Source organism: Adiantum capillus-veneris, chromosome 12 (genome assembly GCF_014529385.1).
Source record: "Adiantum capillus-veneris isolate H3 chromosome 12, ASM1452938v2, whole genome shotgun sequence".
Taxonomy (NCBI): Eukaryota; Viridiplantae; Streptophyta; class Polypodiopsida; order Polypodiales; family Pteridaceae; genus Adiantum; species Adiantum capillus-veneris.
In genome coordinates, this window is record NC_140942.1 from 116,380,376 (window position 1) to 116,406,907 (window position 26,532).

General features: G+C 45.8%; 1 protein-coding gene across 4 annotated transcripts in view; it reads left to right on the plus strand.

Moving 5' to 3' along the window:
- LOC147446377 (uncharacterized) overlaps positions 1–25,945 on the plus strand; it is a 51,182-nt gene extending 25,237 nt beyond the window's left edge. The window contains exons 2-11 of one of the 4 annotated variants that reach the window (XM_086525610.1): positions 20,239–20,348; positions 20,493–20,642; positions 20,732–20,813; positions 20,894–20,996; positions 21,057–21,167; positions 21,258–21,326; positions 21,555–21,808; positions 25,010–25,082; positions 25,269–25,341; positions 25,448–25,945. In XM_086525610.1, the coding sequence (XP_086381736.1) occupies positions 20,239–20,348; positions 20,493–20,642; positions 20,732–20,813; positions 20,894–20,996; positions 21,057–21,167; positions 21,258–21,326; positions 21,555–21,699 (770 nt within the window). In that variant the 3' untranslated portion in view covers positions 21,700–21,808; positions 25,010–25,082; positions 25,269–25,341; positions 25,448–25,945. Of the gene's footprint in view, positions 1–20,238; positions 20,349–20,492; positions 20,643–20,731; positions 20,814–20,893; positions 20,997–21,056; positions 21,168–21,257; positions 21,327–21,554; positions 21,809–25,009; positions 25,083–25,268; positions 25,342–25,447 lie in introns of those variants that run through there. The other 3 variants (XM_086525612.1, XM_086525613.1, XM_086525611.1) reach the window with 3 other exon arrangements.
- The last annotated feature ends 587 nt before the right edge of the window (positions 25,946–26,532 follow it).

A 26,532-nucleotide genomic window follows, 5' to 3' on the forward strand; every position in this document is an offset into this window, starting at 1 on the left:
TTCTTGTTCAGTGCACGGTAGTCTATGCACATACGCCATGAGCCATCCTTTTTCTGCACCAACAACACTGGAGAACAGAATGGAGATGAACTGGGCTGAATCAGCCCCTTTTCTAACAACTCCTGTACTTGACCCATTATCTCTTTCTGCTGAGCCGCACTAACCCTGTACGGAGGCTTATTTGGTGGGCTACTGCCTGGCACCAAATCTATCGCATGGTCCTCGGGTCTCTCTGGCGGTAATTGAGACGGTAATGAATCGGAAAAACAGTCACTATACTGTTGTAAAAACATTGACCTTTCTTTATCTAGCACAGATAAATTTGATTCATCACAATCTGACACTTCACGTGCAAAAACCAAGTACGCAGAAAGATGCTTTTTCATTACAGAAGTAATAGCAGAAGCTGATACAGTGGGAATAGACTCCCCTTTAAGCTTTACATCCAGAATGTGAGTCTTTCCCCTGCTCTGTACAATGATCTTTTTGTTGTAGGCATCCATGATTCCCTGTACATGAAACAACCAAGGAATACCTAGCAACACATCACATCTGTCCAGTGGCATGATGTAAAATTCTTCAGCATCTACATAGGACTGGATATGTAGGCGCAACTTTCCGATGATGGGTGTCACAGCCTCTGTATGGCTAGGACATGCCAAACCTGCCTCTGCTGTATACCCCATCTCTTCAGGTTTGATTCCCAACTTCGAAGCCAATTCTGGGGAAATAAAGTTGGCTTTGGCACCTGGATCAAAAAAGATAAGCACTGTTTGATCCCTGACCTTTCCCCATGCTCTGCAAAGCTCACTTGCATCTGAATTTGGCTTGTCGCCCACCATATCTGGCACTAGACCAGCCATGGGCTTCTTTCCTTTCTTGTCTTCCTTGTCATCAGAATCAGCTGGCCTTTTCTTTGTAGGACAATTGTAAGCAATGTGGCCAGGCTGCTCACATATAAAGCATTTGTTCTCTGTCCTCAGGACCTTCTTTTGCTCTTCTGACTTGTGAGGAAAACGTCTTTTCCATTTCTTTGCTGGCCCCTTTTTTGATTCAGCCGTAGCTTTGTCTTTCCCTGCGTTGGCTGACTCCTGAGTGCCTTTAGGAGCCTCATTGGGAACGTGCTTCTTGGCTGAATTTTTCTTGCCTGATCCTGCCTTGACGCCAGTGTTAAATTCACAATCTTCTCCCTTGAGCAAACCATTGCCAGTGTTTGCTACCTCAATGAGCTGCGTCAAAGTAGTGACTTTTGTCTTCGTGCAGTACTTTCTCAATCCTTTTGGTAGGCCACAACAGTATTTTTCAATCTGTTCTGTCAATGGCACAAACCTATAGGAAGTTATTGGAAGTAGAGCTTTCCAAAACTTCCGATTGTAATCATCCAGATTTCTGCAAGTGGCAGCATTTAGCTGGTGCCATTCTGTCATGACATCTGTTTCAAAGTCATCAGATAACCATGCTGCTGCAAAGATCTGCTTGAAGTAAATCCCTGTGGACGGAGCTTGCCCTTGAAGCAATAAAGTTGTCCACCATTGTCCCGCATTCCCTGTCAAGAAAGTGGCTGCCTTGCGGACCTTTGAAGCCTCTGTAAAGTTTTCCCTTGCATAGGCCTTGTCAAACTGCTGGAGGAATGAGAGAGCCTTCTTCCTGTCATCAAACCCTGTAAAGGTCGTGAATGACACACCTTTGCCACCTTCTTTGTACGGAGTTGGCCTCTCCAGCGGCGTTAAATTGTCATATGGAAGTGACTGAAACATGGGAACACTATTAGGGTTCATCTGTGTTCCTTGGCCGCTATTAACTTGACCTGGAAACGCCATATTTGGCTGCTGATTTGTAATTCCAGCCATACCAAAATTTGCCTGTGGCATCCCGAATTGGCCCTGAGTGCTCTGAAACCCTGGTTGCATACCCATGACACTGTACATGGGGTTAGGCATCATCGTTTGAGCACCCCCGAACACTGTTCTTGGCGTGTAAAACTGATTTCCAGGTGCATGACCAGCCATGCTCTGGAATACCGATCCACCTCCAAAATAGCCAGGGTGTACTGAAGGTGGTGGGAAGACCTGTTGCATAGCCTGTAGGTTGCTTCCCTGCCCATTAGAACTAGCTATAGGCTGCTGAAAGGTGGCGGGCTGAACTGGTACAGCTTGAAAGACTGGCATCTCAGCCACCTGTTCTTGCACCTTAGGCATAGGTTGTGGGGACTGCATGTTCTCCGTCAAGTGTACACGTGTTTCCATTGACTGTGCGGTATGAATCACCTGTGCTCGAGCCTTAACAGGCTTTTGAATATGATCCAGTGACCCAACTTGCTGAGACGGAACATGAGGTTGCAGAAAGGCTAAAAACCTCGGATTCTGCATTACTTGTGTGAACATAGCCACAGCAGTAGCCAACTGGGTCTTGAATATATCGTCATCTGTCTGTGGTGGTCTTGAGGACTCACCCACTTCATGTATCTGTTGACCCTGTGAAGAGGAAACCTCTTCAGTCACATCATCTGGTCTGTCAGCCATAATTGCAATTCCCTGTGTCTGGTCTATGATCCCCTGTGTCTTCAAGCCCAAAACTGACCAAGGCTCACTTCTATGGGAAAAAGTGATTTAATCCCATCGATGGAACCATGAAACCGGCCTGTTCAATCCAAAAAGGGCGGTAGACTTTACTTCAAACCTTGATTTAGCTTTCACCCATTATTAGTCGTCTATTATACCTGCGCTATAGTGACACAAGAGAGGGGAATGGGATACAGATGCTAGAATGCACCTGTATGAGAAGACCGACACCAGATTGGCCCCTAACTTAGGCGTCCCTTTCGGTATTTCTTTATTCTTTAAAAGAGGGAATAAATGCTGTGGATCCCTACAAGCTGCCCCGCACAAATTTGGCTGAATTTCAACTGTTCCGGCCTGATTTCGGCAGCATAACTGTACTAGGACCCTTCACAGTTAGTATTCCCACACATCGACTGACTTTCCCGACGCATACGGGCACTTTGCAAAACCTGGCGAGAATCTGCAGCACGCTGAATTCTCTGATTTCAGCCCTGAAAATGCGCCAGATCACCTGTACAGCGGTCCCCTTGCGTCCCCGAACCTCCTGGGGGTATTAGGGTCCGTTTAGGGCCAAAACCCTAAACCTGCAAAAATACACAGCAGGCTGTAATTCACTGTTTCGGGCTCCGTTTCGCGTGCCGGTCACATCCGTAGCAAGTCCTCGAGCTCCTGCACCTGTAGGGCTACTTGCCCTTTGAATCAGACGAGATTTCTGGCGTGAAACCTCTCCGAATTCACCTGTACCTGCGGGGGGATTAGCCGCTAGCTAATCCAGTACCTGTACAAGAGGCTCTTGCCTCGGCAATCGTGCATGAACCCACACAACTGTACATTGGTCAAATGAAGAGCCCACTAGAGGGGCATAACATACTGCCAAAGGGGAGAGAGAGGGCAGTATGTAGCGTGCAGGGCATCACTCGTGGCACCGCACTGTGCATAAGAGGGAAAGCAAGCACTCCATAGCTCTCAACCTGTGACAAAAAACTGAAAATGAGGCTCTCCCCCTCCTAAATTCAGCGCCACTTCTTGTTGCATGAGGCAAGTGCACCAGAAGGTGCCACTTGGCACATTTATAAGCATTTTCCCGTTTCGGGGTTGCTGTCTAAAAATATCCCAACCGGTTGCCCAGTTGACTTCACCGCAGAGTAAGAAAATGTTCCCCTTGTCATTCCGGAGGTAATGACGCCAACACATTTTCAAGTCCCAAAATAGCAGTTCCCTAAATTTTAGGATATGCTGCCATTGTATCTTTCTAGGTCATCCGACCCTCTTTGTACACTGCGGCCACATCCAAAACTGAAATGTAGCCTCTGTAGCAAAGGATTCCACTTTGGCTAGTCAATGACCCCACTTGGCTAACCATAGTCCTTGTCCAACCTTAGTGCTCTCTTGCCCTCAGGCCTGGACTCCCTCTGAACAGTTCCACACTAGCTATGCAATGCAGGGCAGTTAGATTTCCCGAGGGGTGTTTCTAAAAAGTGAAAGTAAATAGATAATAAGAAAGAAATCAACAAAAAGGATAGATAGTAGTCACACATTGTTGACAATCTCTCAATCTGAACAGCCTCTGAAGCACCAGATACATGTATGCAAATCTGGTCTTCGAGGGACGCACCATGTCTACGATGCCTTGGCTCCTGAAGATTGCCAAGGCCTGGTGTTTTTTGCGGAAAAAAGTGGTAAGCTTAGACGCATCAGACATTGTAGGCTGCACCCAGGGAAGTTTGCCTATGTCCTCCATGAGAAGGTCTAGGCAATGTGCAGTGCATGGTGTCCACACAATGTGCTTGAACTTAGCCTCCACCATATCCCCCATGGCCTTGCAATTGGAGGCATTATCAGTGACCACCTACAATGAGTCATGACAAGATATTAAATGAAGTGTGGACATTATTACGTTGGACAATGTATGCAAAATTCAAATGTGCATGCCACATGGTCAGGAATCAGTATCTACCTGCACGACGTTCTTCTCCCCAACCTCCTTGATGGCCTGGCGAATATGTTTGAAGATGAAGTCCGCAGAAATGCGTTCTCCAGCTTTCCCTGCATCCACGGCTCGTAAGAAGTATGTGCCCAAGCAGGAGGAAACAAGGATATTGATAATGTGGCGCCTCCGCGTGTCACTCCACCCATCAGAAAGAATAGTGCATCCAAATTGTTGCCACCCAACCTTCACTGGAGTCAATGCTCGGTCTATGATCTCTTTTTGGTCGTCAAGCATGGTAGTGCGCATCTTTTGGTAGTCAAGACCATTCCAGGAATTTGTAGCACCAACCTGTGAAATAGCTCTCACCATCCTCTTCCATTGATCAGTCTTCAACACATTGAATGCAATGTTGCACTCTATGAGAGTCCGCGCAATCTCCATCTTTGCAACTTTCTGTTGCTCTTTTACCCATGAATCACTGTGTACACGTGATGGCAATGTGGTTTGCCTTGGGCCACGTACTCCCTCAACCCCACCTGCACTTGCTGCTGAAGCACTAGCACCCTCATCCTCAGCCTGTGAAACACGAGCTCTCTTTCTACTAGTGCCTGCAAATGATGGCGCTGCAGACGCAGAGCCGCCAATATCTCCAAGTAATGCATCTTGCAAGGCATCCTCTGCTGCTGTTGCTGCTGCACGTGCTCCCCCTGACTGTGATGATGCAGTAGATCCTGGAGGAAAATGCTCCAAAATCAAGGCATCCCTCAATGCTTGCGGGATAGTCTCGCAACCCCCACAATGTCCAGTGGTGCCAATACCAGTGAGGTGCTTCAAAACCCTGGTAATTGTACTGGTCATCTGCTCTCCGCAGTACTTGCACACCCAAGTGCGAGTCCCTGAACCTGCTTGGCCTCCTGTGTTGACAACTCTCAGGACATTGGTGTGCTCGGCCCAAAGAGGATTAGGTCGACGAGGCATGATAACTCTGCAACACAATTAACACAAACTTCAAAGTTGAATACAAAACTTACAATCTTTCGCGAGGTCACGACTCTAGAGTGCCTCCTTCAGGCTTGCTGACTCCAAACACAAAGGGAGGGAGGGAGGGAGAACCTTATCGGCGGCGTTCCACACTTCCTTTGTCTCTGTGCAGACACTGTGCAGACTCCTGAGACTGAGTTCTAACTTCTGCTACTCTGTAATGTGGTAATAAGATAGGTTGGCTTATAAAAAGGCTCGCCCAAAGAGTTCGACCAGGCGGATAAGCAACCGACGGCCGAATTTTTTTTTTAAAAAGCCATGCACGTACGGAATCGTACGGTACGTACGGATTCCGTACGGAAGTACCGTACGGTACGGAAGGCAGCCGGACGTACGTACGGAAACAATTATGCTTGAACCAGTATGACTTTCTGGAAGATAAAAGCAAGAAAGTCCGTGAGTTTAAGGAAGGTGGACAGTCCATCAAATTTGACACTTTTTCAGGATACAAAGATGCTTCGAAGGCTTTGTCTTTTATTCAACAGTTTGACATCGCTTTCGCAGGAGGACGCTACTCAGAGCACTCCAAGATTCGGAGAGCTGCCTCTTACTTTAAGGGGAATGCTCGAACTTGGTGGTCCACGCTTCTTTTAAACAAGACTGCGCCAGTTAAATGGCTGAAATTTAAGAAGCTTTTTATTTCTTCTTTGGCTGACGCAAGAGTATGAACGTGATATACGAGCTGCTTGGAGCCATCTTCGGATGACCAAGAGAGATACAGTGGATGCTTACTGTGAGAGATTTTGGAGCTCTTTTCTACCCGTCTCTTCATTCAAGAATATTTTGTTCAGAGAACAGATTGAGCGGTTCACCCTGGGTTTACCTATAGAGATCCGAGATCACTGCTTGGAACAGAAGTCAGCTTCTATTAGGAGTTGATGAGTCATGCGAAGCGGGGCTTTGCCATCCACTCTGGCAATCTTTCCTACCCCACCGATGACGTCATGACACAACGAGACGAACTGCCTTCTAGGAATGAAAGTAGAAAGAGAAAACGCAACCCAGAGAAGAAGGATGCACGACCCAAGCTTACTTCTCAGGAGAGAGCTCACTTCATCAGGGAGGGGAAGTGCTTTGGATGCGAGGAACATGGACATATCTTCGCGAAGAGCCTTAAAAAGGCACAGAAAGAACAGAATGATAAGGACGACAACAGGCCTGAGAGTTCGAGAGCAGCTGAGGAACGTGGAAGAAAAGGCAAGATGAAAACAGGACTGGTACCAAATTGTGTGGGTACCGATCCCAACACCATGGACGAAAGTACAGAACTTTGTCGAGCTTGGGACAAAGTGAAAGATCAAGAGGCCCTGCTCTTCTTTGATGAAGCCAAGGCCAAATTCATTTCACCGGAATTGGCAGCGCGGCTCGAGATCACTCCGGATCGGATGGGACCACTTGCGGAGGCTGTTCTAGCGGCGCTCGGCGGGGATGTAGCCATTACACCTGTCATTGGCAAACTTCGGTTGCATTGTCAGGGATATTTGGGGCATGAAGACTTTTTCATAATGCCTTTGGAAGGTTGTGATGTTCTCTTAGGGATTCCCTGGTACCACAAGAACAACGCCGTGGTCGATTATCGGGCGAGGAAAGCGACATTGACTACAGAGAAGGGCAGAACCATTGTACTTGATATTAAACTGAAGGGCGAGTTTGTCCCTATTGTATCGGCTTCGGCCGTTTCTAAATTAATGAAATCCAGTCTGTTTGTTTACTCGATCTTTATCAAAGAATACAGCGATAAGGATAGGACAAATATGTCCAAACTTGATAAAGAATGCCAAGACTTTCTCCAGTTTCACGCCGATTGCTTCTCAGAGGGCCTACCGGGCGAATTACCACCTGCTCGTCCTGAAGATCATACCATTGATCTGATACCTGGAAGCACACCGCCAAACCGGCCACCTTATCGTGTGAGCCGAGCACAGAATGAAGAGATTATGAACCAAGTGAAAGACCTCTTGGAAAAAGGTCTTATTCAGCCTAGTACTTCACCGTATTGCTCTCCAGTGTTGTTGGTTTTGAAGAAAGACGGATCTTGGAGAATGTGCATCGATTATAGAGCTCTCAACAAAATCACCATCAAGAACAGATTTCCGATTCCTAGGATCAATGAAATACTCGACAGATTACAGGGATCCTTGTGCTTTAGCAGGATTGATATGAAGAGTGGATATCATCAGATCAGGATCGTGCCGGAAGACGTCTACAAGACAGCTTTTCAGACGACTTTTGGGTTATTTGAGTTTCTGGTGATGCCTTTTGGCTTAACCAATGCTCCTGCGACATTTAACCGGATGATGGACATGATTTTTCGAGAGTACAGGCTATGTGTTGGCACTTTCTTTGATGATATCATTGTTTTCTCCAAGAATGAGGCAGACCACAGAGATCATCTGCTTCAGGTCTTTCAGGCATTACGAGATCACAAGTTAGTGATTAATGCAAAGAAAAGTGATTTTTTTCTACCAGAGATACACTTTTTGAGACACATTGTCGCAGCAGTAGGAGTGCAAATGGATCCGGCCAAGATCGAGACTATAGGTAAATGGCCCGATTTGAAGAATGTCCATGAAATTAGGAGCTTCTTGGGATTGTGTTCGTACTACAGGTTGTACATTCGAAAGTTTGCAGAGATTGCTTCCCCTTTGCATATCTTGACACAGAAAGGAGTCCCTTTTTTGTGGGGATCCACAGAGGTGATGGCCTTTCAAACGTTGAAAGAGAAATTGACTATAGGACCAATTTTGATTTTGCCAGACTTGCAGAAGTCATTTGAGGTATATTGTGATGCTTGTGGTCGTAGTCTGGGTGCGGTCTTAATGCAAGAAGGCCATGTCATTGCTTATGAGAGTGGCTTGTTCTCAAGGCGGAGATGACAACATAGATTTATGAGAAAGAGCTTTTGGCAGTTATCCATGCTCTTACTCAGTGGCGGCATTACCTACTCGGAGCGGATTTTACGGTCTTTACAGACCATCAGAGTTCTCGCTACTTCTTGTCATAGAAGCAGCTTTGGGAAAAGATGCTTCTTGTCACAGAAGCAGCTTTGGGAAAAGCAGATGCGGTGGACGAACATCTTGTCACAGTTCCACTTCTAGATTATCCATGTGCAGGGACAGAAGAATGTGGTGGCAGATGCTTTGTCTCGAAAGCCATTGGTTCAGGCTATTTCTGCGATACACCATAGGAGCTTCGAGGATATGGTCGACCAGTATGCCACAGATACAGATTTTGCAGACGTTTTCACACGGATATGAGATGGGGAGACAGTCGTGGGATACTCCATTCGGGATGGGTACTTGATGAGAAAAACTATGTTGTGCGTTACATAGCCGTTGAAGGAAAAGGTTATGACTGAATGCCACTGTCCACCTTTTACGGGTCACCGCGGCTTTGCTACCACCATGAAAGGGGTAGAGAGATACTTCTTTTGGCCGAGTCTCAAAAGGGATGTGGAAGAGTTTGTGCGCAGTTGCTTAGTATGCCAGAAGGTCAAGTTTGACAGGCATAAAGCATAGGGATTGTTACAGCCTTTACCCATACCCACCCGCCCCTGGGAAAGTATTGCAATGGATTTCATTTCTGATCTCCCGAGAACATAGAGTGGTCACGATGGTATCTGGACTGTTCTTGACAGATTTAGCAAACAGGCTCATTTCATTCTAGGGAAAAGAACAGTCAAGCCGGATCACTTAGTGGGACTGTTTGTGGCTCAGATCTTGAGATTACATGGCATGCCCGAGACGATTGTCTCTGACAGAGACCCCAGATTTACGAGTTTGTTTTGGAAGGCAATTTGGGAGAACATTGGCACGCGGTTGCAGTTCTCATCATCGTTCCACCCGCAGACTGATGGGCAATCTAAGAATGCCAATTCAGTGGTTCTAGATTTATTGAAGTCTTATATCTCAGATCAGAAGACTCAATGGGAAAAGTATTTACGTTTGGTGGAATTTGCCTACAATAACACAATACACTCTTCGACAGGGAAGGCGCCATTTGAGATTATTGAAGGAGCTGCGAAGGTTCCATCCTTCCTAAGCACGAAAGATAAGATTTTTGAAGCGGATGAATATACGCGAGACTTAGATACGGCTTTCGCCAAGGTTCGCAAGACTTTGCAGTAGTCTGAAGAACGACAGAAAAAGGCAGCGGATCGCCATCGTCGCGACTTGAAATTGAAGGAGGATGATTGGGTGCTTTTACGTTTTGAGAAGGCACGCTTGAGAAAGAAAAAGGGAAAGGAGAGGCTTTTTTCAAAGCTTAGTATGCGATACTATGGACCTTTCCAGATCACTGAAAAGATGATGTCTCCTTCCGACTGAAACTGCCTGATACTTGGAAGATTCACAATGCATTTCATGTGAGTCTTTTGAAACCTTTTAAAGGTGATGTGCCTGATGAGCAACCCGAAGTGGAAGAAAACGAGGAAATCCTTGTTCATGAACAGATTTTGGCAAATAAGGATACGAAGAATAAAGGTAAAGTCCGAAGGCGGTTCTTGGTTAAGTTCAAGAACTATCCTGCATTAGATGCGAAGTGGATGGAGGTGGAGGACCTGGCAGATACTCCTTAGATTGTGAACCTTTACCTCGAGGCTTTTGGTTTAGCATAGTCTACTCCAAATGGAACCCAGAATTCAGCTTGGCCGGAGATCTGGTGCAGTGGGATGCACAAGAGGGGAGTTACTCCGCTCCTTTGTCAACAGATGCCTCGATTTTGATACTAAAGTCACTGATGTCTCTTTGAGCTTGAGGGATCCTGAAAGCTGATAGTATTCTGTTGTATGACTTTATGAAATGGAATTCCTGATTATGATACTGATTTGTTCTTGACTTCTTTTAAGTGTAGGAACTGATAGACGAAATGACGGCAACATTTTGGTCTAATTGATCTCGAATAGACATGGTTGCAATAGGGGTTAGTCAATCGGACATTGATGAGGTCCCGATTGGATCTAGATGCGATTGCTAGCTACATTGTCAATAAATCATGGTCTAAGATCCGAATGAATGTTGAATATCATGTGATGTCTTATGATGTCTAGTGATGTCCTGTGATGTTGTGTGATGTGACTGTCAATTGGTACATGTGCTAGATGTGTGTTCCTAGTGTGTCGGTACTAACAGTCAGTGTCTGCTAAGACAGTTTATGGCTTTTGTCTGTTTTGCAGGCGTAATCGAGGGCAATTACAATGCTTTCAAGAGGGGGGTATGTCACAAACTGGTGACGTGGCGTGCCACAACACACATACGTACACTCTGTTGCTGACGTGGCTGACTGGCCGGAAAAGGCGGTGTTTCGGGAGCTGCCACGTGGCAGGCTGTACGGAGGTCAACGGAAATCACGGACAGAGTTGTGGTAGCTTTTGCTTTTGGCTACGCAAGAGATAGAGAGAGAGTTAGAGTTTAAAATTAAAAGCTTTGCTTTATTTTATGAGGACTTTTAAAAAAAATACCCAAGCTTTTAAAATTGACAGCTTCTTTTGGGGCTCTGCTTTGGGCATCCCTTGTACCTATAAATAAGTGGGGTAGGTCCTCACTTCTTAGAGCATCTGGACGCAGAGTCTGAGTGTGAGCGCCTGCCCGCACTCTTGTACTTTGAACACAGATTAATACATAAAGAAATACCGAAAGGGGTGCCAGTCTTTGGGGCCAATGTCTCTAGGCACGGAACTCTGTCGGGCCAGTGTCGAATCAACTGTGAACTGTGAACTGTTTTGAAGTGGTTATTTGGTGCTGTTATGATTGATTCTTGACTTGGAGTGTCCAAGTCTGTTACATTGTGTTTATACAAAAGAACTTCCTCGTAGTAAAGATACCCCAAGGGTGGGGACTGGCCCATCTTCCTGTCCCCAGTGCCATTTCGGTGTCCCTTCTCTTTCTTTCTCTTCTCTTTGTCTAAAGTATTGCTTATCTATTCTATCAGTACGCTTCCAATTCGGTGACACTACTCCCATGCTTAGATCTCGCAACTGTCGTGTGGGCTGTCTCCCATTTGTGTCCCACCCATGTGGCATAAACTGTCCAGCGGCTTGATGAGTCTCCGAGAAGAAAACAATGTCCCTGTCTGTGAAACTGTCCTCAAAGGCACCAACGTCCAACCTCATAGGTCCATTCCAATCCCAAGTCGCCATCTTCATTGTGGTCCCATAGGTCTCACACCATCATGTAGAGTGCCGCTCTACAATCACCACCCGACCTTCTCTGTAAAAGGCCATCTTTCCATTCTCCCTTGCCGCCTTAAATCTCTGGCATTACCTCTCTCATGTGCACAAGCTGTGAGAGAGTGAGATCATCACCGAGAAAATGTTGTCTTCTTGAGAGTAGGTCTCTTTCTCAAAAATTTGTTTTTCTCGTCCAAGGAGGGGAAGCGTAGTATGAGAGCTCTCTCCTTAGAAGATTCTCCTGGGCCATCACCCTTCTTGCACACTCTTCATGCCTTTGTGTGTGAAGGCTTGTCCACCCCCATCATGGATGTGAGTTTGTGACCTCTTTTTCCACATTGTTTATGTCCTTGAGGCCGGTCACTCTCATATGTAGAGCCCGCATCCTCCTCCTTTGTTCCTCGTCGAGGGTCATGTTAATAAGAGTGGGTGTAGTATGTACAAGGAGCTTCCTTACCTTTCTCTTTCTTGGCAACCTCAATCCATTTCTCGGCTTCATCCACTTTCTTTTGAGTTTTCGTGATGATGTTCACCCAAGATGTTGTCATTTCTTTCTTTTGCTCCTCCCCTTCTTTGATGACCCGCACTTGCTTTTTTATGGTGTTAATCTCTTCCGATAATGATGGTTGAAGTTCCCCTTTTTCAAGTGTAGTTTGCGAGCGCACTTCTTGAAGCTCCTTTGAGACGTGCGATCTCCTCATCCTGGGCCGTCACCCGCTCCTCAAGTGTCTTTATCGTTCCTAGGAGGCTGCGGTTATTTCTTTTGATGGTCAACTCCATTTCCTCTTTGCATTTTTGTATGGCATCCTCAAAGGGGTCCTCCTTGTCGCTTTTTTTCCTCATGTCTATGTACTTGTTTTACAATTTCTTTGAACCACTCTATGCAATTCTTCTAGACCACAATATGCATACAATAGCGGTTATCGCAATATGCATACATTTTGCTCTACACTACGCATACGGTGGCATTTTCCACATTACGCTTACACTTCACACCCTTTTTGCAGGTGATTTCGTTGCAAATTATATTATCACTGTTCACTGTGTACTGCGGCTTGCACTATCCACTGGCCACTGCTCTCACTGTTCTCTGTTTACCCCGCGAGAGTGTAGAGAGAGTGCCCTGCTGGTTACCTACGTGCAGAAGGCTTCAATCTTTGCTACTGCTGGTCCTGCATTTACGCGAGAAAGAGGTCTGTAGACTGCTCTGCCTTGCTGGCAGGCCACTGCTGGTTAAGCGTATCGGAGGGGGCTCTGCTAGTCAGGCACGCGAGAAGAGAGGGGGGGGGGGGGGGGGGGGGGTGCTCTGCTGGTCAAGCGCGAGAAAGGTTGGTCTGCTGGTATAGAGAGAGAGAGAGAAATGAAATGATATATTAACGTCTTCAAAAGGCCAAAATGACCTATGAGACCATCAGATACAAAGTGGTGAATCTAATACAACGTCTGAAGTACAAGTACAAAAAGTATTGAAAGTAAAAATGAAAACTGAAAATGAGTGTGAAATGTGAAATGTGAAAATGTAAAATAGGCCCTCAATGACAATCTGGGTGTCGTGCTAGAATGCCTATGATCCTCTGTTGGAGTCTCCGTCGATGGAGTGTGCTCCTGTGTCTCGGTCGTGGTCGTCTCGATCTCCCGAGCTCAGTCGCCCTGTCAATGAGGGTGCCTCTCGTATGAATGCGGGTACAACCCTGTGCTGGTGGTTGGTCTCTTGGCTCCCTCGATCCAAAGAAGTCTGTGATCTGTCTCTGCGACTGTCGTGCTCCATGTCTCCTCAACAGACTATCTCTATGTCGGTGTAGCTCAAGTAGATATAAGCCAAGGCATCTCTGATCCTGATACCTCATGACTCTATCTAGGGGTCCAAAACCCTCCCTGAATAAGCAATGGAAGCGCCCTCGTATCTCATAATACACAGTGCAGTGGCATATGTAGTGTAGCTCTGTCTCTGGCTCTCTACCGCATAGTTGACATATCCTAGACTCCGGTGGTATCCCTCTGAATCTACCCGTCTCAGTCTCCAGCTGGTATGAGGATGTGCGAATCTGACCAATAGCACATCGCAGACCATGAGACAAATGAGTGTCCATGTAGCTCGGACGAGTCACAAACCCATCTCTCGAAAGTTGGAGAAGGTGCTCTTTGTAAAAAGCCATCTTCGTGCCCAACTCCTGCATCGGCTCTACCCATGTCCTCCTGGTGTCCAATTGTATTAGATCCTGCCGAATGAGTCTAGTGATCTCCGTCCGTGTGACTGGCAGGGAGGGTGCATCTAGGGAATACTGAAAAGGAGGCAATCTATCCATGCTGAGACCATGCCTCTGAAACCATGAGGTCATCTGCGCATACCAACATGATGCATCTCCTTGCATCGCTAACTGTCTAGAAAACTCAAGAGCCAATCTAGTATATCTGCCTCTATGTGTATCCCATAGACTGTGCATAAAGGACACTGATCTAGTAAGAGCCTCAATCTCAATAGGAGGGGCGGCTACCTCCGCTCGAATAATCGCATGCGGTACGGAGGTCTTGGCTCTAATCATCCGGGATATCATAAATACCAAGGGTCTCTCCATGTTCCTCCAACTGTCATGATTCACAGATGGTCCCCAAACTTGGACCCCATAAAGCATAGCTGAAGCAACCAAAGTATCAAAGAGCCATAGCTTTGTTCGTGGTTCTTGAAACTGAACCTGCGAACACATTCTCTCTAGCCCTCCCAATGCCGCATAGGCTCTGGACAGTCTAGTCTCTGCTGCTCTCCTCAGAGTAAACCTCGGTCCCGTGAATACCACCCCCAGATATGTATATTCATTTGTGTACTCCACAGTGTCCTGACCATATACGAGTGTAGGTGCCGATCTCTTGACCCACTGTGGTGTGGTGTTAAACACCATAACCTTGGTTTTACCAAGGTTCACAGACAGTCCACTATCCTTTGCAAAGTTGCAATGCATCTAACTGTCTCTGCATGCCCTCTGGCGACTCTGATATCAACACAATATCATCAGCATATAATAATAAAGGAATCCATGTCCCTGCTAGCTGAGCGGCTCTGTCACCCTCTCTGTCAATGTAGTCAGAGACCTCATCTACATACATACCAAAAAGTGTAGGGGACAAAGGACACCCTTGCTTCACTCCAATAGTGGAATGAACAATGTCAGAAATCCCCTCAAGAGTGCGTACCTGGCCAGTCACTGAGCCGTATAAAGCCATGATCCCCCGTATGATCACTGTGGGTACTCCCAACTTCAGTAGCCTGTGCATCAATCTGGCCCTCGGCACTGTGTCAAATGCTTTGCGGAAGTCCACAAAGCAACAATACATCCATCTCCCATGTGCCCGACCCTCCTCAATAATGGCTCTGAGTGTAAGAATATGGTCCAAAGTGGAGAAACCCCTCCTGAATCCAGCTTGTCCTACTGCTCGTATGCCCTCATTTTCTGCCCATTTACTCAGTTGTTGTTCAAGAATGGATGCATACAACCGTGCCAATGTGTGCCCTATCATAATAGTACGGTAGTTCACTGGCACAGTGGGGTCCCCTGCCTTGAAGAGAGGTACAATAGTAGATAATCTCCAGGACTCTGGTAGTCCCTCACACATGACACGGTTAAACAACCGCGTAAGAACCTCTGACAGTAAATCTCTAGCATGTATCAAGTGCTCTGCCACCAAACCATCATGATCATATGCTCTCCTAGTCCTCATCCTGTCAATGGCGTTCTTCACCATCTTAGTGGTAAAGAAGGTACTAGTGGCTGGACATGGTTCTAGAGGGTCTGGTAATGGTGGTTGCCCAGGTACTGTATATAATGATGATGCATACTGACCCCAAATCTCGGGAGAGGTAATCACTGGAGGAGGTGAGTGCTCATGGAAGAGACGCCAGGCCTTACCTGAATCTCGGCTCAAAAAGAGTTGATACAAATCACATTCCATCTGGGCTAAAAAGGCCCGCTTCTTCCGTCGCACTAAGCACCGAAGGGCAATCCGAGACTGTCTATATGTAATGACTCCAAGTATAAGCTCGCTCTAAATCTGAACTCTCATCTCTCTGCATTCCTCATCATACCAACTATTCTGAGGCATGTTCCCAGAATGTCTTCTCTGATCTGGTTGAGTGTGTGGGTATGCCTCTGCTGCAACCCCATGCAAGATCTCCGTCAATAAAGTGGTGATCTCTTCCACTGTATATACAGGCTCGGCTGCCCACATGCATCTGTAAATTTCTTCCACATAAACTGAATCCGTCTCTGGTGTAAAAGTATACCGTGTGTGTGCAATCCTCCGTGGTGTCTGAGAGGCACTATACTGGAAAGAGACTGAAAAAGTCAGGAGAGCATGGTCCACTGCTACTCCAACAGGCCTAAGACCCACACTGAGATCCTGAATATTAGAGATGAAGCTCGGTGAAGTCATGACATAGTCCACCGTACTGGCCCCATGTCTGTGTGGAAAGCATGTGAATCCCCCAGACGAAGGAAAAATCTCTAGACCATTAAGTATGGCCAGACCATGCGTAGTCGTCATCTCCATGAGGTATCTCCCATACTCTGTGTGCTCTCTATCCTGTGAGTGTCTATCAAGTCCCATCTCCGATATATCCATCTCTCTAAGCATCTCCTCCGAGGTATCATAAAATACCGTTTGGGAGTTGGCTGTTGAAACCGGCCCGTAGGGCGGGAGGCGTTGGCTTTCACCCAAAATTCTTTACTTTACTTTAGACACACACACAGAGCACTTTGCAAAGAGAACCTGCGACGGGAATTAACACTTGAATACACTCACGGCTCGGAAGCTAGAATGCCTCGAGCAGACACCGACAACCTGTAGGCCCCAAAATTGGCGCCCCTTTCGGTATTTCTTTATTCTTTATCAAAGGGAATAAAACCTGTGATCTCCCACAAGCTGCCCCGCACAATCTAGGCTAAGAAACACCTGTTCTGGCCCGATTTCGGCAGCATAACTGTACTAGGACGCTTCACAGTCAGTATTCCCACGCAATAGGTGACTCTCTCGACGCATACGGACACTTTGCAAAACCTGGCGAGAATCTGCAGCACGCTGAATTCTCTGTTTTCTGCCCCAAAAATGCGCCAGTTCACCTGTACAGCGGTCCCCTTGCGTCCCCGAACCTCCTGGGGGTATTAGGGTCCATTTAGGGCCGAAACCCTAAACCTGCAAAAATACACAGCAGGCTGTAATTCCCTGTTTTGGGCTCCGTTTCGCGTGCCGGTCGCATCCGTAGCAAGACCTCGAGCGGGGCTCCCGCACCTGTAGGGCTGCTTGCCCTTTGAATCGGACGAGATTTCTGGCGTGAAACCTCTCCGCCTGTACCTGCGGGGGATTAGCCGCTAGCTAATCCAGTACCTGTGCAAGAGGCTCTTGCCTCGGCAATCACGCATGAACCCACATAACTGTACATTGGTCAAATGAAAAGCCCACTAGTGGGGCATAACATACTACTCGTAGGGGAGAGAGAGGGCAGTGCGTAGCGTGCAGGGCATCACTCCTGGCACCGCACTGTACATAAGAGGGAAAGGAAGCACTCCATAGCTTTTAACCTGTGACAAAAGCTGAAATGAGGCCTCTCCCAGCATAAAATTCAACGCCACTTCTTCTGCAAGAGGAAAGTGCATGAAAATTCGACACTTGGCGCATTTACAAGCATTTGCCTGTTTCGGGTTCGCCGCTTAAAAATATCCTGACCGGTTGCCTAGTTGACTTCGTGGCAAAGTTGTAAAATGTTCCCCTAGTCATACCGGAGGTAATGACGCGAACACATTTCACGGCCCAAAATAGCAGTTCCCTAAATTTTAGGAGATGCTTCCGTTGGGCTCCCAGTGGTCTTCTGACCATCTATCCTCATTGGGACTGCATCCAAAAGTGCAATGTGGCCCAACTGTCGGATACTTTTTGTTGGTAGTCCCACCTTGACTTTACGCCTTAATTGAGTTCACTTCCTAGTATCCACCAACTTGCTAAGTGCGACGGGGGGACCTATATGATCTTGCTCTAAGCCTAGACATCCTCTTACCATACGAATTCCAGTGCCGACCACTTCCCGTCTGCGGGTGAATGTACCGTTCACATTGGCCATACAATGTCCGACCGTTTGCTACTTCAAAAAGAGGGTCTCAAAACAAATAAAATAAACCCCATTGGAAAGAAACCAACAACCAAGGTTAGCAGTTGCCACATCTCTGTGACATGGTTAATAACTGCTACGTCCTCGTGACAGCCGTCCTGGCATTAAAGTCTCCCAAGAGAATGATATCTCCATCTCTAGAGAACTCCCATATGTCATCATCAAGTATAGAGAAAGGGGATTGCCCTCTAGGTGAGGTATAGACTGATGTGCTAGGGGGAAAGTAACATATAGCAATGTATAAGAATCTGCCTGTCTCAGCTCTTAGTCTCACCCACATGTATCTCGCCTGGTCATCTCTCCGGACAATCTGTAATAGCGGCTGCAACTCCTCCTTGAATAAGACTGCTACCCCTCCTGAACCTCGACTCCCATGCTGGGATCTAGCGTCTGGCCGACAAGCTGTCTCCCATAAATAACCAGTCACATTTGGCATCGACTGTCCAGATTTTGATGTGTCTCTGAGTAAAAGACAATGTCTCTATCTCTGAAGCTATCCTCAAAGGCACCCACATCCAGCCTATATGATCCATTACAATTCCATACCGCCATCCGGAGTGTGGTCCCATATGTCTCGCATCGTCATGCTGTGCGTTTTTCCAAAACCACTACTTTGCCTCCTCTATAAAAGGCAATTTTTCCCTTCTCCCTTGCTGCCTTGATCTCTGGCATCAACTCTTGCATATGTGCTATTTGTGCTAAATTAAGGTCATCCCCCATAAATATTCCAGTTTTCTTAAGTGCTGGTCTCTTCTTCAGGAATTCCTTCCTTGTTTCCAAAGTCGGGAAACGCAAAATAAGTGCTTTCTCTTTGACGTTTCCCTTCTCATCCACTCCCTTCTTTCCTACTCTCCAAGCACCTGTGTGCATAGGTTCCGGGATGCCCATGCGCTGCAAGAGTTCCTTCACTTCGTCTTCTACATTCTCGGTGTCTTTGATACCAGTAATACGCACATGGAGGGCTCTAGTCCTCTTCTGTTCCTCCTCAATGGTCATATTGATGATGGTAGAAGTCTGTGCGGCTTCTGGCATCCGAGCCTTCCCTTTCTTTGCACCTTCAATCCATTTTTCTGCTTCGTCAACTTTATCCTGTGTTTTAGAAAGGCGCTCCGCCCATGAGGAAGCCTCTTTCGAGTTTAGTTCTTCCCCTTTGCACAGAGTTTTCACCTGCTCCTTAATATCTTCGAGCTCCTTTAACATCGAGGGCTGATTTCCCCCTTCCGTTTTGGGCATAATTTTGCAAAATTTTGGGCATAATTTTGAGAGAGAGAGAGAGAGAGAGAGAGAGAGAGAGAGGAATGGGATCTTCTTGCACAAGACACAGCGCCCAGTTTGGGTGTTTATGTATCTTAGCAAAAAGAAACAGCTCTCAAGTGAAGAATCCTTCTCCGAGAGTATGTGCGCATGTAGTCCAATCCACAATATTTATATTTCTTTACCTGTGTATGTTGAAGCATGTGCCCTTTATACCTCCTTGAAGTGGAAAAAGAAAGTTAGAGATAAAGCACACACTCCCATAAATGCAAATAGTTTCAAGAAATTATAAACAAAACGAGCGCTTTTAAAGGAAAGAAAAAAGTGACGTGTTTGAAGAAAGCTTTCTTTTTTCTTTTTGATACATTTTCATACACTTATAAATGCAAATTTCTTCCAAAAACAAAACAAGTGCTTTTTTAGAAAAGCAAAAAGCGACGCTTTTCAAGTAAGCAAAAGCAAGCACTTCAAAAAGCAAGTGAGAGATAATCAGCTCTGTTTCAGAGAGAAATCGTCGCTTAATGTGTAGATAGAGAGAACTAACAATCTAGAGAGAAAAATTAGGTTTCCCAGGTTCAGAGAGAGAATCAGCCATTGTTTAGAGAAAAGTCACAATGCGGCTTGGGAAGATTCTTACCTTCAACTACAATTTTAGCGTGTAACATCATCTCAGAACTTCTAGCCAGATGCAGAAAGATAGATTGTGACCGATCAGACGGACATAATTTAAGATCTCGTTTTTATCTTGTCACCAAGATGCTGACTCTAAACCTGCCAGAAAATTCACAGCCAACGGACCAAGCTTATGCAAGAATAAGCAAAAAACCTGGGATTCAAGTGAAAAGCATCTGCACTGTAGACCTTTAACTCTTTTGAGTAGTTGCACTAAATACTAGTTTCCATTTAATTTGATAATTTTGTGTGTGGCATGCTCCTCAGTGGTTATATCAATTCTCATGCACAATGCACATCTTTAGAGATAAAAGAGCGAAAGTTTGAAGTTTATTTTGGAAGCCCATTGTCTCTCTCTAGCTTTTCTCGTGATTATCACTTTCTACTTTATCCTATATCTGTATGAATTCTCATATGTGGAGATTTCTTAGGAGATATGACATTTATTTTTTATCTGCAGATATTGCTGCCCTTTGCACAGGTTTGCGTCCAGCAGTAATGGTGGATTATGCTCTGGGAATTCCTAAGTTGCAAGCTCAGTTATGTGGACTATTGGAACTTCTTGCACAGGTTCACTGTTGTTGCAAGCAATTAATTCATTGAACATTCTAGGTTTTGAAATTGCTGGACCTCTTTTCAATCACATCAGTTAGGCTGAGGGGGAAGAGCTATGACTAGATCTTAAAAAACATATTTCTTGGCTCTTGGCTGCAGGAGGTCATGCTTATATCTTCTCTAAAAGTCATGTGCTTGGATGATGTGGTGTATCTGATCCACATTGAGAACTTGACTCTGCTAATGAATGAAACCCTAAACCGCTCTATCAAACTTGATTTCATTGTTTTGGACGACAGTGTAATAAGGGTGAGAGTGGCCCATTGCCTTTTGCTTAGTTTTTTATATACACAACTTTTATGAATTGCCCGTATGCTTAAGATGTGTTTCATTTGCAGTTTGCCTTGTCATCTGAGAAAGATGAAGCCTTGAATGAATTTGCGTCCTTTACAACCTGTTTCCTCTCAAAAGCATCAACTGGTACAATGACATCAATATTTTCGTCTTTCTATGGCTGATTATGTATAAACTTATGTAGGTTATGTAAACCATGTGTCAAGCTTCTACAAGCATCTCTGGTCATCCATCATCTCCAACTTCTGGACTTATTGACTTGGGCAGCTCCGAATTATGCTGTGAGGCCCCCTTGCCTACCCTCAATGGGTAAGAATGCACAGTTCAGAATGTCTGGGTTTTGAAAGAACTAATGAATAATTTTTGCAGGTGGATTTTAGGATATCCTGTCATATATTTCTTCAAGAGAGAAAATGTGTCCAAAGCTGTACGTGCATTATCAGTAAGCGCACTGCTTCAGTTCAAGATATTGATTCAAAGGTCTATTTTTTTTTTTCTACATTTTTGAATTGTGGCCCACAACCTCTTCCACCTTTCTTTGTCTAAAAAGTAATTTTTACTGCGCTGTAGCTCTCTAGTTTTCCAAATCTCTGAAGAGCAAGGCCTGGAAGGGAGCTCTGCAATGCATTCACTCACAAGGTTGTCCTCTCTTGATGTAGTTATTATACACACAAACCATGTTGATGCTAAGGACTTTCAATGTACAATAACTTTACACGTTGTCAAGTAGATTCAGTGATAAAAAAGGGACCGATTTTTATTTCTATTCAACCAGAAAGGCATCGAGTCGACATGCTGTGTTTGCTCATTGCTAAATTTTCTAGTTGGTTTAATTTGTCTGATTTACATTTAACCTGTTGTATACAGCTTCACAATGCCTAGCGAGTTGAATGGTCATAAAGTGGCTGAAGAGTGGGCTAGCTCATTGCAAGCAAAAGTACAGAATTCACGGTTTTGGAGGTCTGTAGAGTTGCAAGTCGTCTCACAAATCTGCCCAACAGTGGTTTTGTAGGGGCAATCTAATTTCTACGAAGGGTAGAGGTTTTATCCAATTTAGCCTTGAAGCTTAATTTGGCGACGTGGTATTTGTGGACCCCTACGCTGACAGAGGAAGGTAAGAGGTAAAAATCACATGCATGGATACAGTTGACAAAGTAGCATTGATAAAATAATAACAATCATTTGATGGGACAAGAAGTATGGATAATCAATGAGTTGACAACTGTGCAAAGTAAAAGCAAGGAAGATTGGCAAAGTGAGCAGTTTGGAGAGGTGGAAAAGCATTTATTGCAAGGTTCTGCACTGCACTCCCCAAGGAGTGAACATGCCCCCTACCTAGATTATAGCTCATGTATGGAAACCCTATTGTAGACATCTCTCTTAGTAGGTAAAACAAATAAGCCTTTGTGGGGTATCTCAAAAGATGTCCCGGGAAAAGAAAGTGTGGAACACACTGCTCGTGTGCGGCCAATTTGCATGTGGAGCGCACGCACCAGCCAGTGTACATGCGGGTGTTGCATATTGGCGCTTAGGTACAGTCCCTCTTCTCTCTTTCTATGTCTGTGTGAAGCAGCAACCTTGCGTTGTTTCTGAAGGCAATCTCTCTCTCTCTCTCTCTCTCTCTCTCCATCCCACCATTGCCTATTGGGGCTGACCAGGCATATCTCGCCCTCTCTCTCACTGGCTCACCCATCACACATACACCACCTACATCCACGCCACACCACTATACACTTCACACATGCTAGCCCACATTTACTCATCACATGTATATGAGGGGATCTACACTCTCGATCCAGACACACCACTCTCTACACTCACTAGCCAGCTCTCAGCAGTTCTACACACCTCAGCCCTCAGCTGCTTTCCACACACTACTCATAGTGGCCGACCCCCCCCCCCTCTGGGTCGATGCCCCAGAATCGCTGGTATGACGGGGAGTGCAGAGATCTGTACAGACAGCTACGGGCTCGACGAGCTTTAGAGGAGATTACTGAGAGCGAGGTCAGACGACAGATGAAGGCCATCACACGCTGTAAACGGCGGGCCTTCGAGGAGGCACAAGAGCTTGAGCTATACCACCTGCTTATGAGTACAGACTGCGCCACAGCATGGTGGATTTTGAGAGAGGCACGCCTCACCACCCCCCTGGAGGACCCCCAGATTTGGCATGATTATGCCGAGCGCTTGTACCAGATACCTAGGCAGCCACTGATCCCAGAGCCATCTGATCCTCGACCTACCACCTCGACTTTCTTCACATCTAGCATGGTGGAGAGGGCCATCCGACGCCTTCAGCATGGCCGATCAGCAGATCACACTGGACTACAGAGTGAGCACCTGATATATGCAGCAGACACTCTTTCCCTCTTGATAGCACGTCTCTTCAACCGTGCCTTGGTTAAGGGATTACCAGAGGAGTGGACTATGCACACCATCGTGCCTATCCACAAGTCTGGCGACACCCTGGATCTAGGGAACTACAGGACTATCATGATCGGCTACACACTGCCAAACTATATGGGGCTGTTCTTGAGGCAGAGCTTAGCACACACGCAGAGGCATCAGGGATACGAGCGCCAGGACAGGCAGGCTTTCGACGCACTTTCTCGACTACCGACCACATTTTCGTGCTTCGCTACCTGATCGATGGAGCGAAAGCACGAAAGAGGAGACTCTACTGTTGCTTTGTGGATTTCCGCAAGGCTTTTGACACTATCCCTAGAGAGAGACTCTTCCAGCGCCTTCAGGAGCTATAGATACCATCTGAGATGATATTGGCCATTCACTCTTTATACGCACAGGTCTCTGATAGAGTGCGTTGCCCAGATGGATTACTGGATTCCATTGCTAGCACTATTGGTGTGAAGCAAGGGTGTCCCCTCTCCCCGACTCTATCTGGTCTCTACATCGACGAGATATCAGATTACATTCTACGAGCAAGAGGGGCAGACCTGGCAGGTACACCAATACATATTATGCTTTATGCTGATGATATCATTCTAGTTTCTGAGACACAAGAGGGACTACAGAGCCACCTACGAGCCTTGGATGATTTTTGCACACATCAAGGGCTCACAGTGAACCTTGGCAAGACCAAGGTCATGATCTTTCACACCTCCAGGACAATGCGGAGCAGAGCAATACTCACAGCAGCAGGCGGACAGGTCGATGTGGTTGATTCATATGTATACCTAGGGGTGACTTTCACTGGCACCATTGGTAGATTCCATAGAAGCACCATCACTTTCGACCATCCAGAGAGGAGTGACTCTACAGCAGGCTGAGGAGGTCCGAGCTCGCAGACGCCCACGCACACATGGACGTAGGGCACCCCGCTTACACCAGAGAGAGATCCAAGAGATCCAGGAGCACTACTACAGATCCTTGGAGGAGCGACGTACTCGGGCTTTTGCAGATCCAGCCGCCATCTTACGCAGATTGTCCGCACCCTACCCACCCATGCATCATGTATTACACCCTGATTATGGGACTGGATGGAGCTAGAGATAGGATAGCATCTCATGATTGTATTTACCCCAGCATATAGGATTGTATCTCTCCCCCAGTTTTTGGAGCTCCACCCCCCACCCTCTTTGTATCACCTCCCCCCAGACATTACACAGGATAGCTTACTTTTACTTTTGTACCCTTTTATCCTTTATGGATACACAGAGCACACCCACCTCATGTACTTTGATTTGTCTCATAGGCCGACTTCGGCCTCTTTATGGACGTTAAAAAATCTTTCTTCCTTTCTTTTCTCTCTCTCTCTCTCTCTCTCTCTCTCTCTCTCTCTCTCTTTGTCCCATCGTTTGATGGCTGCGTAGAGACAAGGCGAGGCTTGCTGAAGCTTGCGTTGAGACCTTCAACACTGCTGAAGGCTTGTTTAGACCATTGAAGGCTTGCCGAATGTTGCAGGCTGTTGAAAATTGTTTAGGGCTGTCGAAGGCCTGCTGAGCCTATCAATGCATGAGCTTGCCGAGTGCCGAGGGCTGTCGAAGGTTGCAGAGGCATGTGGAAGGCCTGTCGGGTGAGTTGCACCCTGCCAAAGGACTGCGGACGCATCAGCTGAAGATTGTTGTTGAATGTTGTAGGCTGCACTAAGGCCTATTGAAGGCATGCTATAGGCTTGTTGGCGTGATCTGCAACCTTTATTACAAGGCATACCAAAGGCTTTTGGTTTTTCTCGTTTCAATATGGAAAAGCTTTATTAGGAGAAGCCCTTATTATTAGCACTAGTAGCTTGCTTCGATTTGTACATTGTATTGTGGGGTATTTACTATAACTCACGTTCTATGCTTGGTTGGATGGGTTGACAGGAGGCGAGGGTGGAGGATCCGACCTTCTGGTTGCTGTTGACTGAAGAAGCGCCACACGTAGTTGTTAATGTTTGTAAGTTGACAAACTATTTAGTGTTTTTTGATCTTTACTTTTTTTTAAATGGTGAAGCATACGCTTCTTGAACTGTAGGTTAATGGGATTTCAATGTACTCGTAGAGAATTTGGTTGCCGTTGTACATTGGATTGTGGGGTATTTACTATAACTCACGTTCTATGCTTGGTTGGATGGGTTGACAGGAGGCGAGGGTGGAGGATCCGACCTCCCGATTGCTGTTGACTGAAGAAGCGCCACATGTAGTTGTTAATGTTTGTAAGTTAATAAACTATTTAGTGTTTTTTGATCTTTACGTTTTTTTAAAATGGTGAAGCATACGCTTCTTGAACCGTAGGTTGATGGGTTTTCAATATACTTGTAGAGAATTTGGTTGGCAAGGGGGCAATTATGTCTTCTCTCAAGAAGCGAGTACGTGAGGTTGCAAGCGAGCCGTCGAATCGTCGAAGGGAAAGACCCCGAGTAACTGCAGAAGAGAGAAGAAGACGTGAAGCGTAGAAGCCTGGTAGGTTGTTCGAGTTGAGTGTAATGGCGTCTGTCGGAGGGGCGGACATTGACGTTACGTTGCTTCCAAAGTGAAGGAGTTCCTAGAGAAGAAATGTATTTCAAGTATGCGCTTGGTCGAGAAGGGAGAGACTGTGTACCATCTGTACTTTCAAATGGTCATCCATGTTATGGTATTCTCCATCATCAGTGTCAACAAGAAGTTGAACGCTTATTTAAATTGGGATGTTGCTTCGCTCGTAGGTGAGAACATTCTTTGTCGAGCATTGAAGCAAAAGAATATGCATACATTTCATGGTATGATAGGGTATTGTTTGAAAGACTTAAATAAACCTTAGTATAATAATATAGTTCACGATATCATACCTGATAATATCAATAAAGGTGTGTAGATTTATGCACAATATGGGATGGATGAGCTGAAAGATAGGGTACCCCTGACGCATACTTATGTTTTTGACCGTATGCTAATGTTCTAAATAGTCAATGTCCGTCATTCTTGTGGAAATGACTTCGTGAGTACTATCCTTAAGATGATATAAATAGAAAAATACGATCCGTCGTTCTCGTGGATAACACCGCATTAGGCACGTGAAATGGTGTTGCTTAAATAAATGCTTTTTGAAAATGTATCAATTATCCATACGGTTACGTACCAAGATATAGTGGACATTTTCGTGATGAATGAAGGATATATATCTTTTCGAATTAAATGGTATCAATTTAAGTGGCAAGAAGTGAAGAGGTAAATTGTTGAGAGTTTACTTGTTCTCTTCTTTATGTGTTGTGCATTTGTTTATGACATTATATGTATAGGGAAAACATTGCAAATGTGATTGTGAAAGAATTTTCATTTATAAACAAAGTAGTGTATAGACAGAGAGAGGTTATCAGTGTTGCTGACAACGATGACGAGCGGGAGGTTTTAAGGAAAGAGATGTAGTA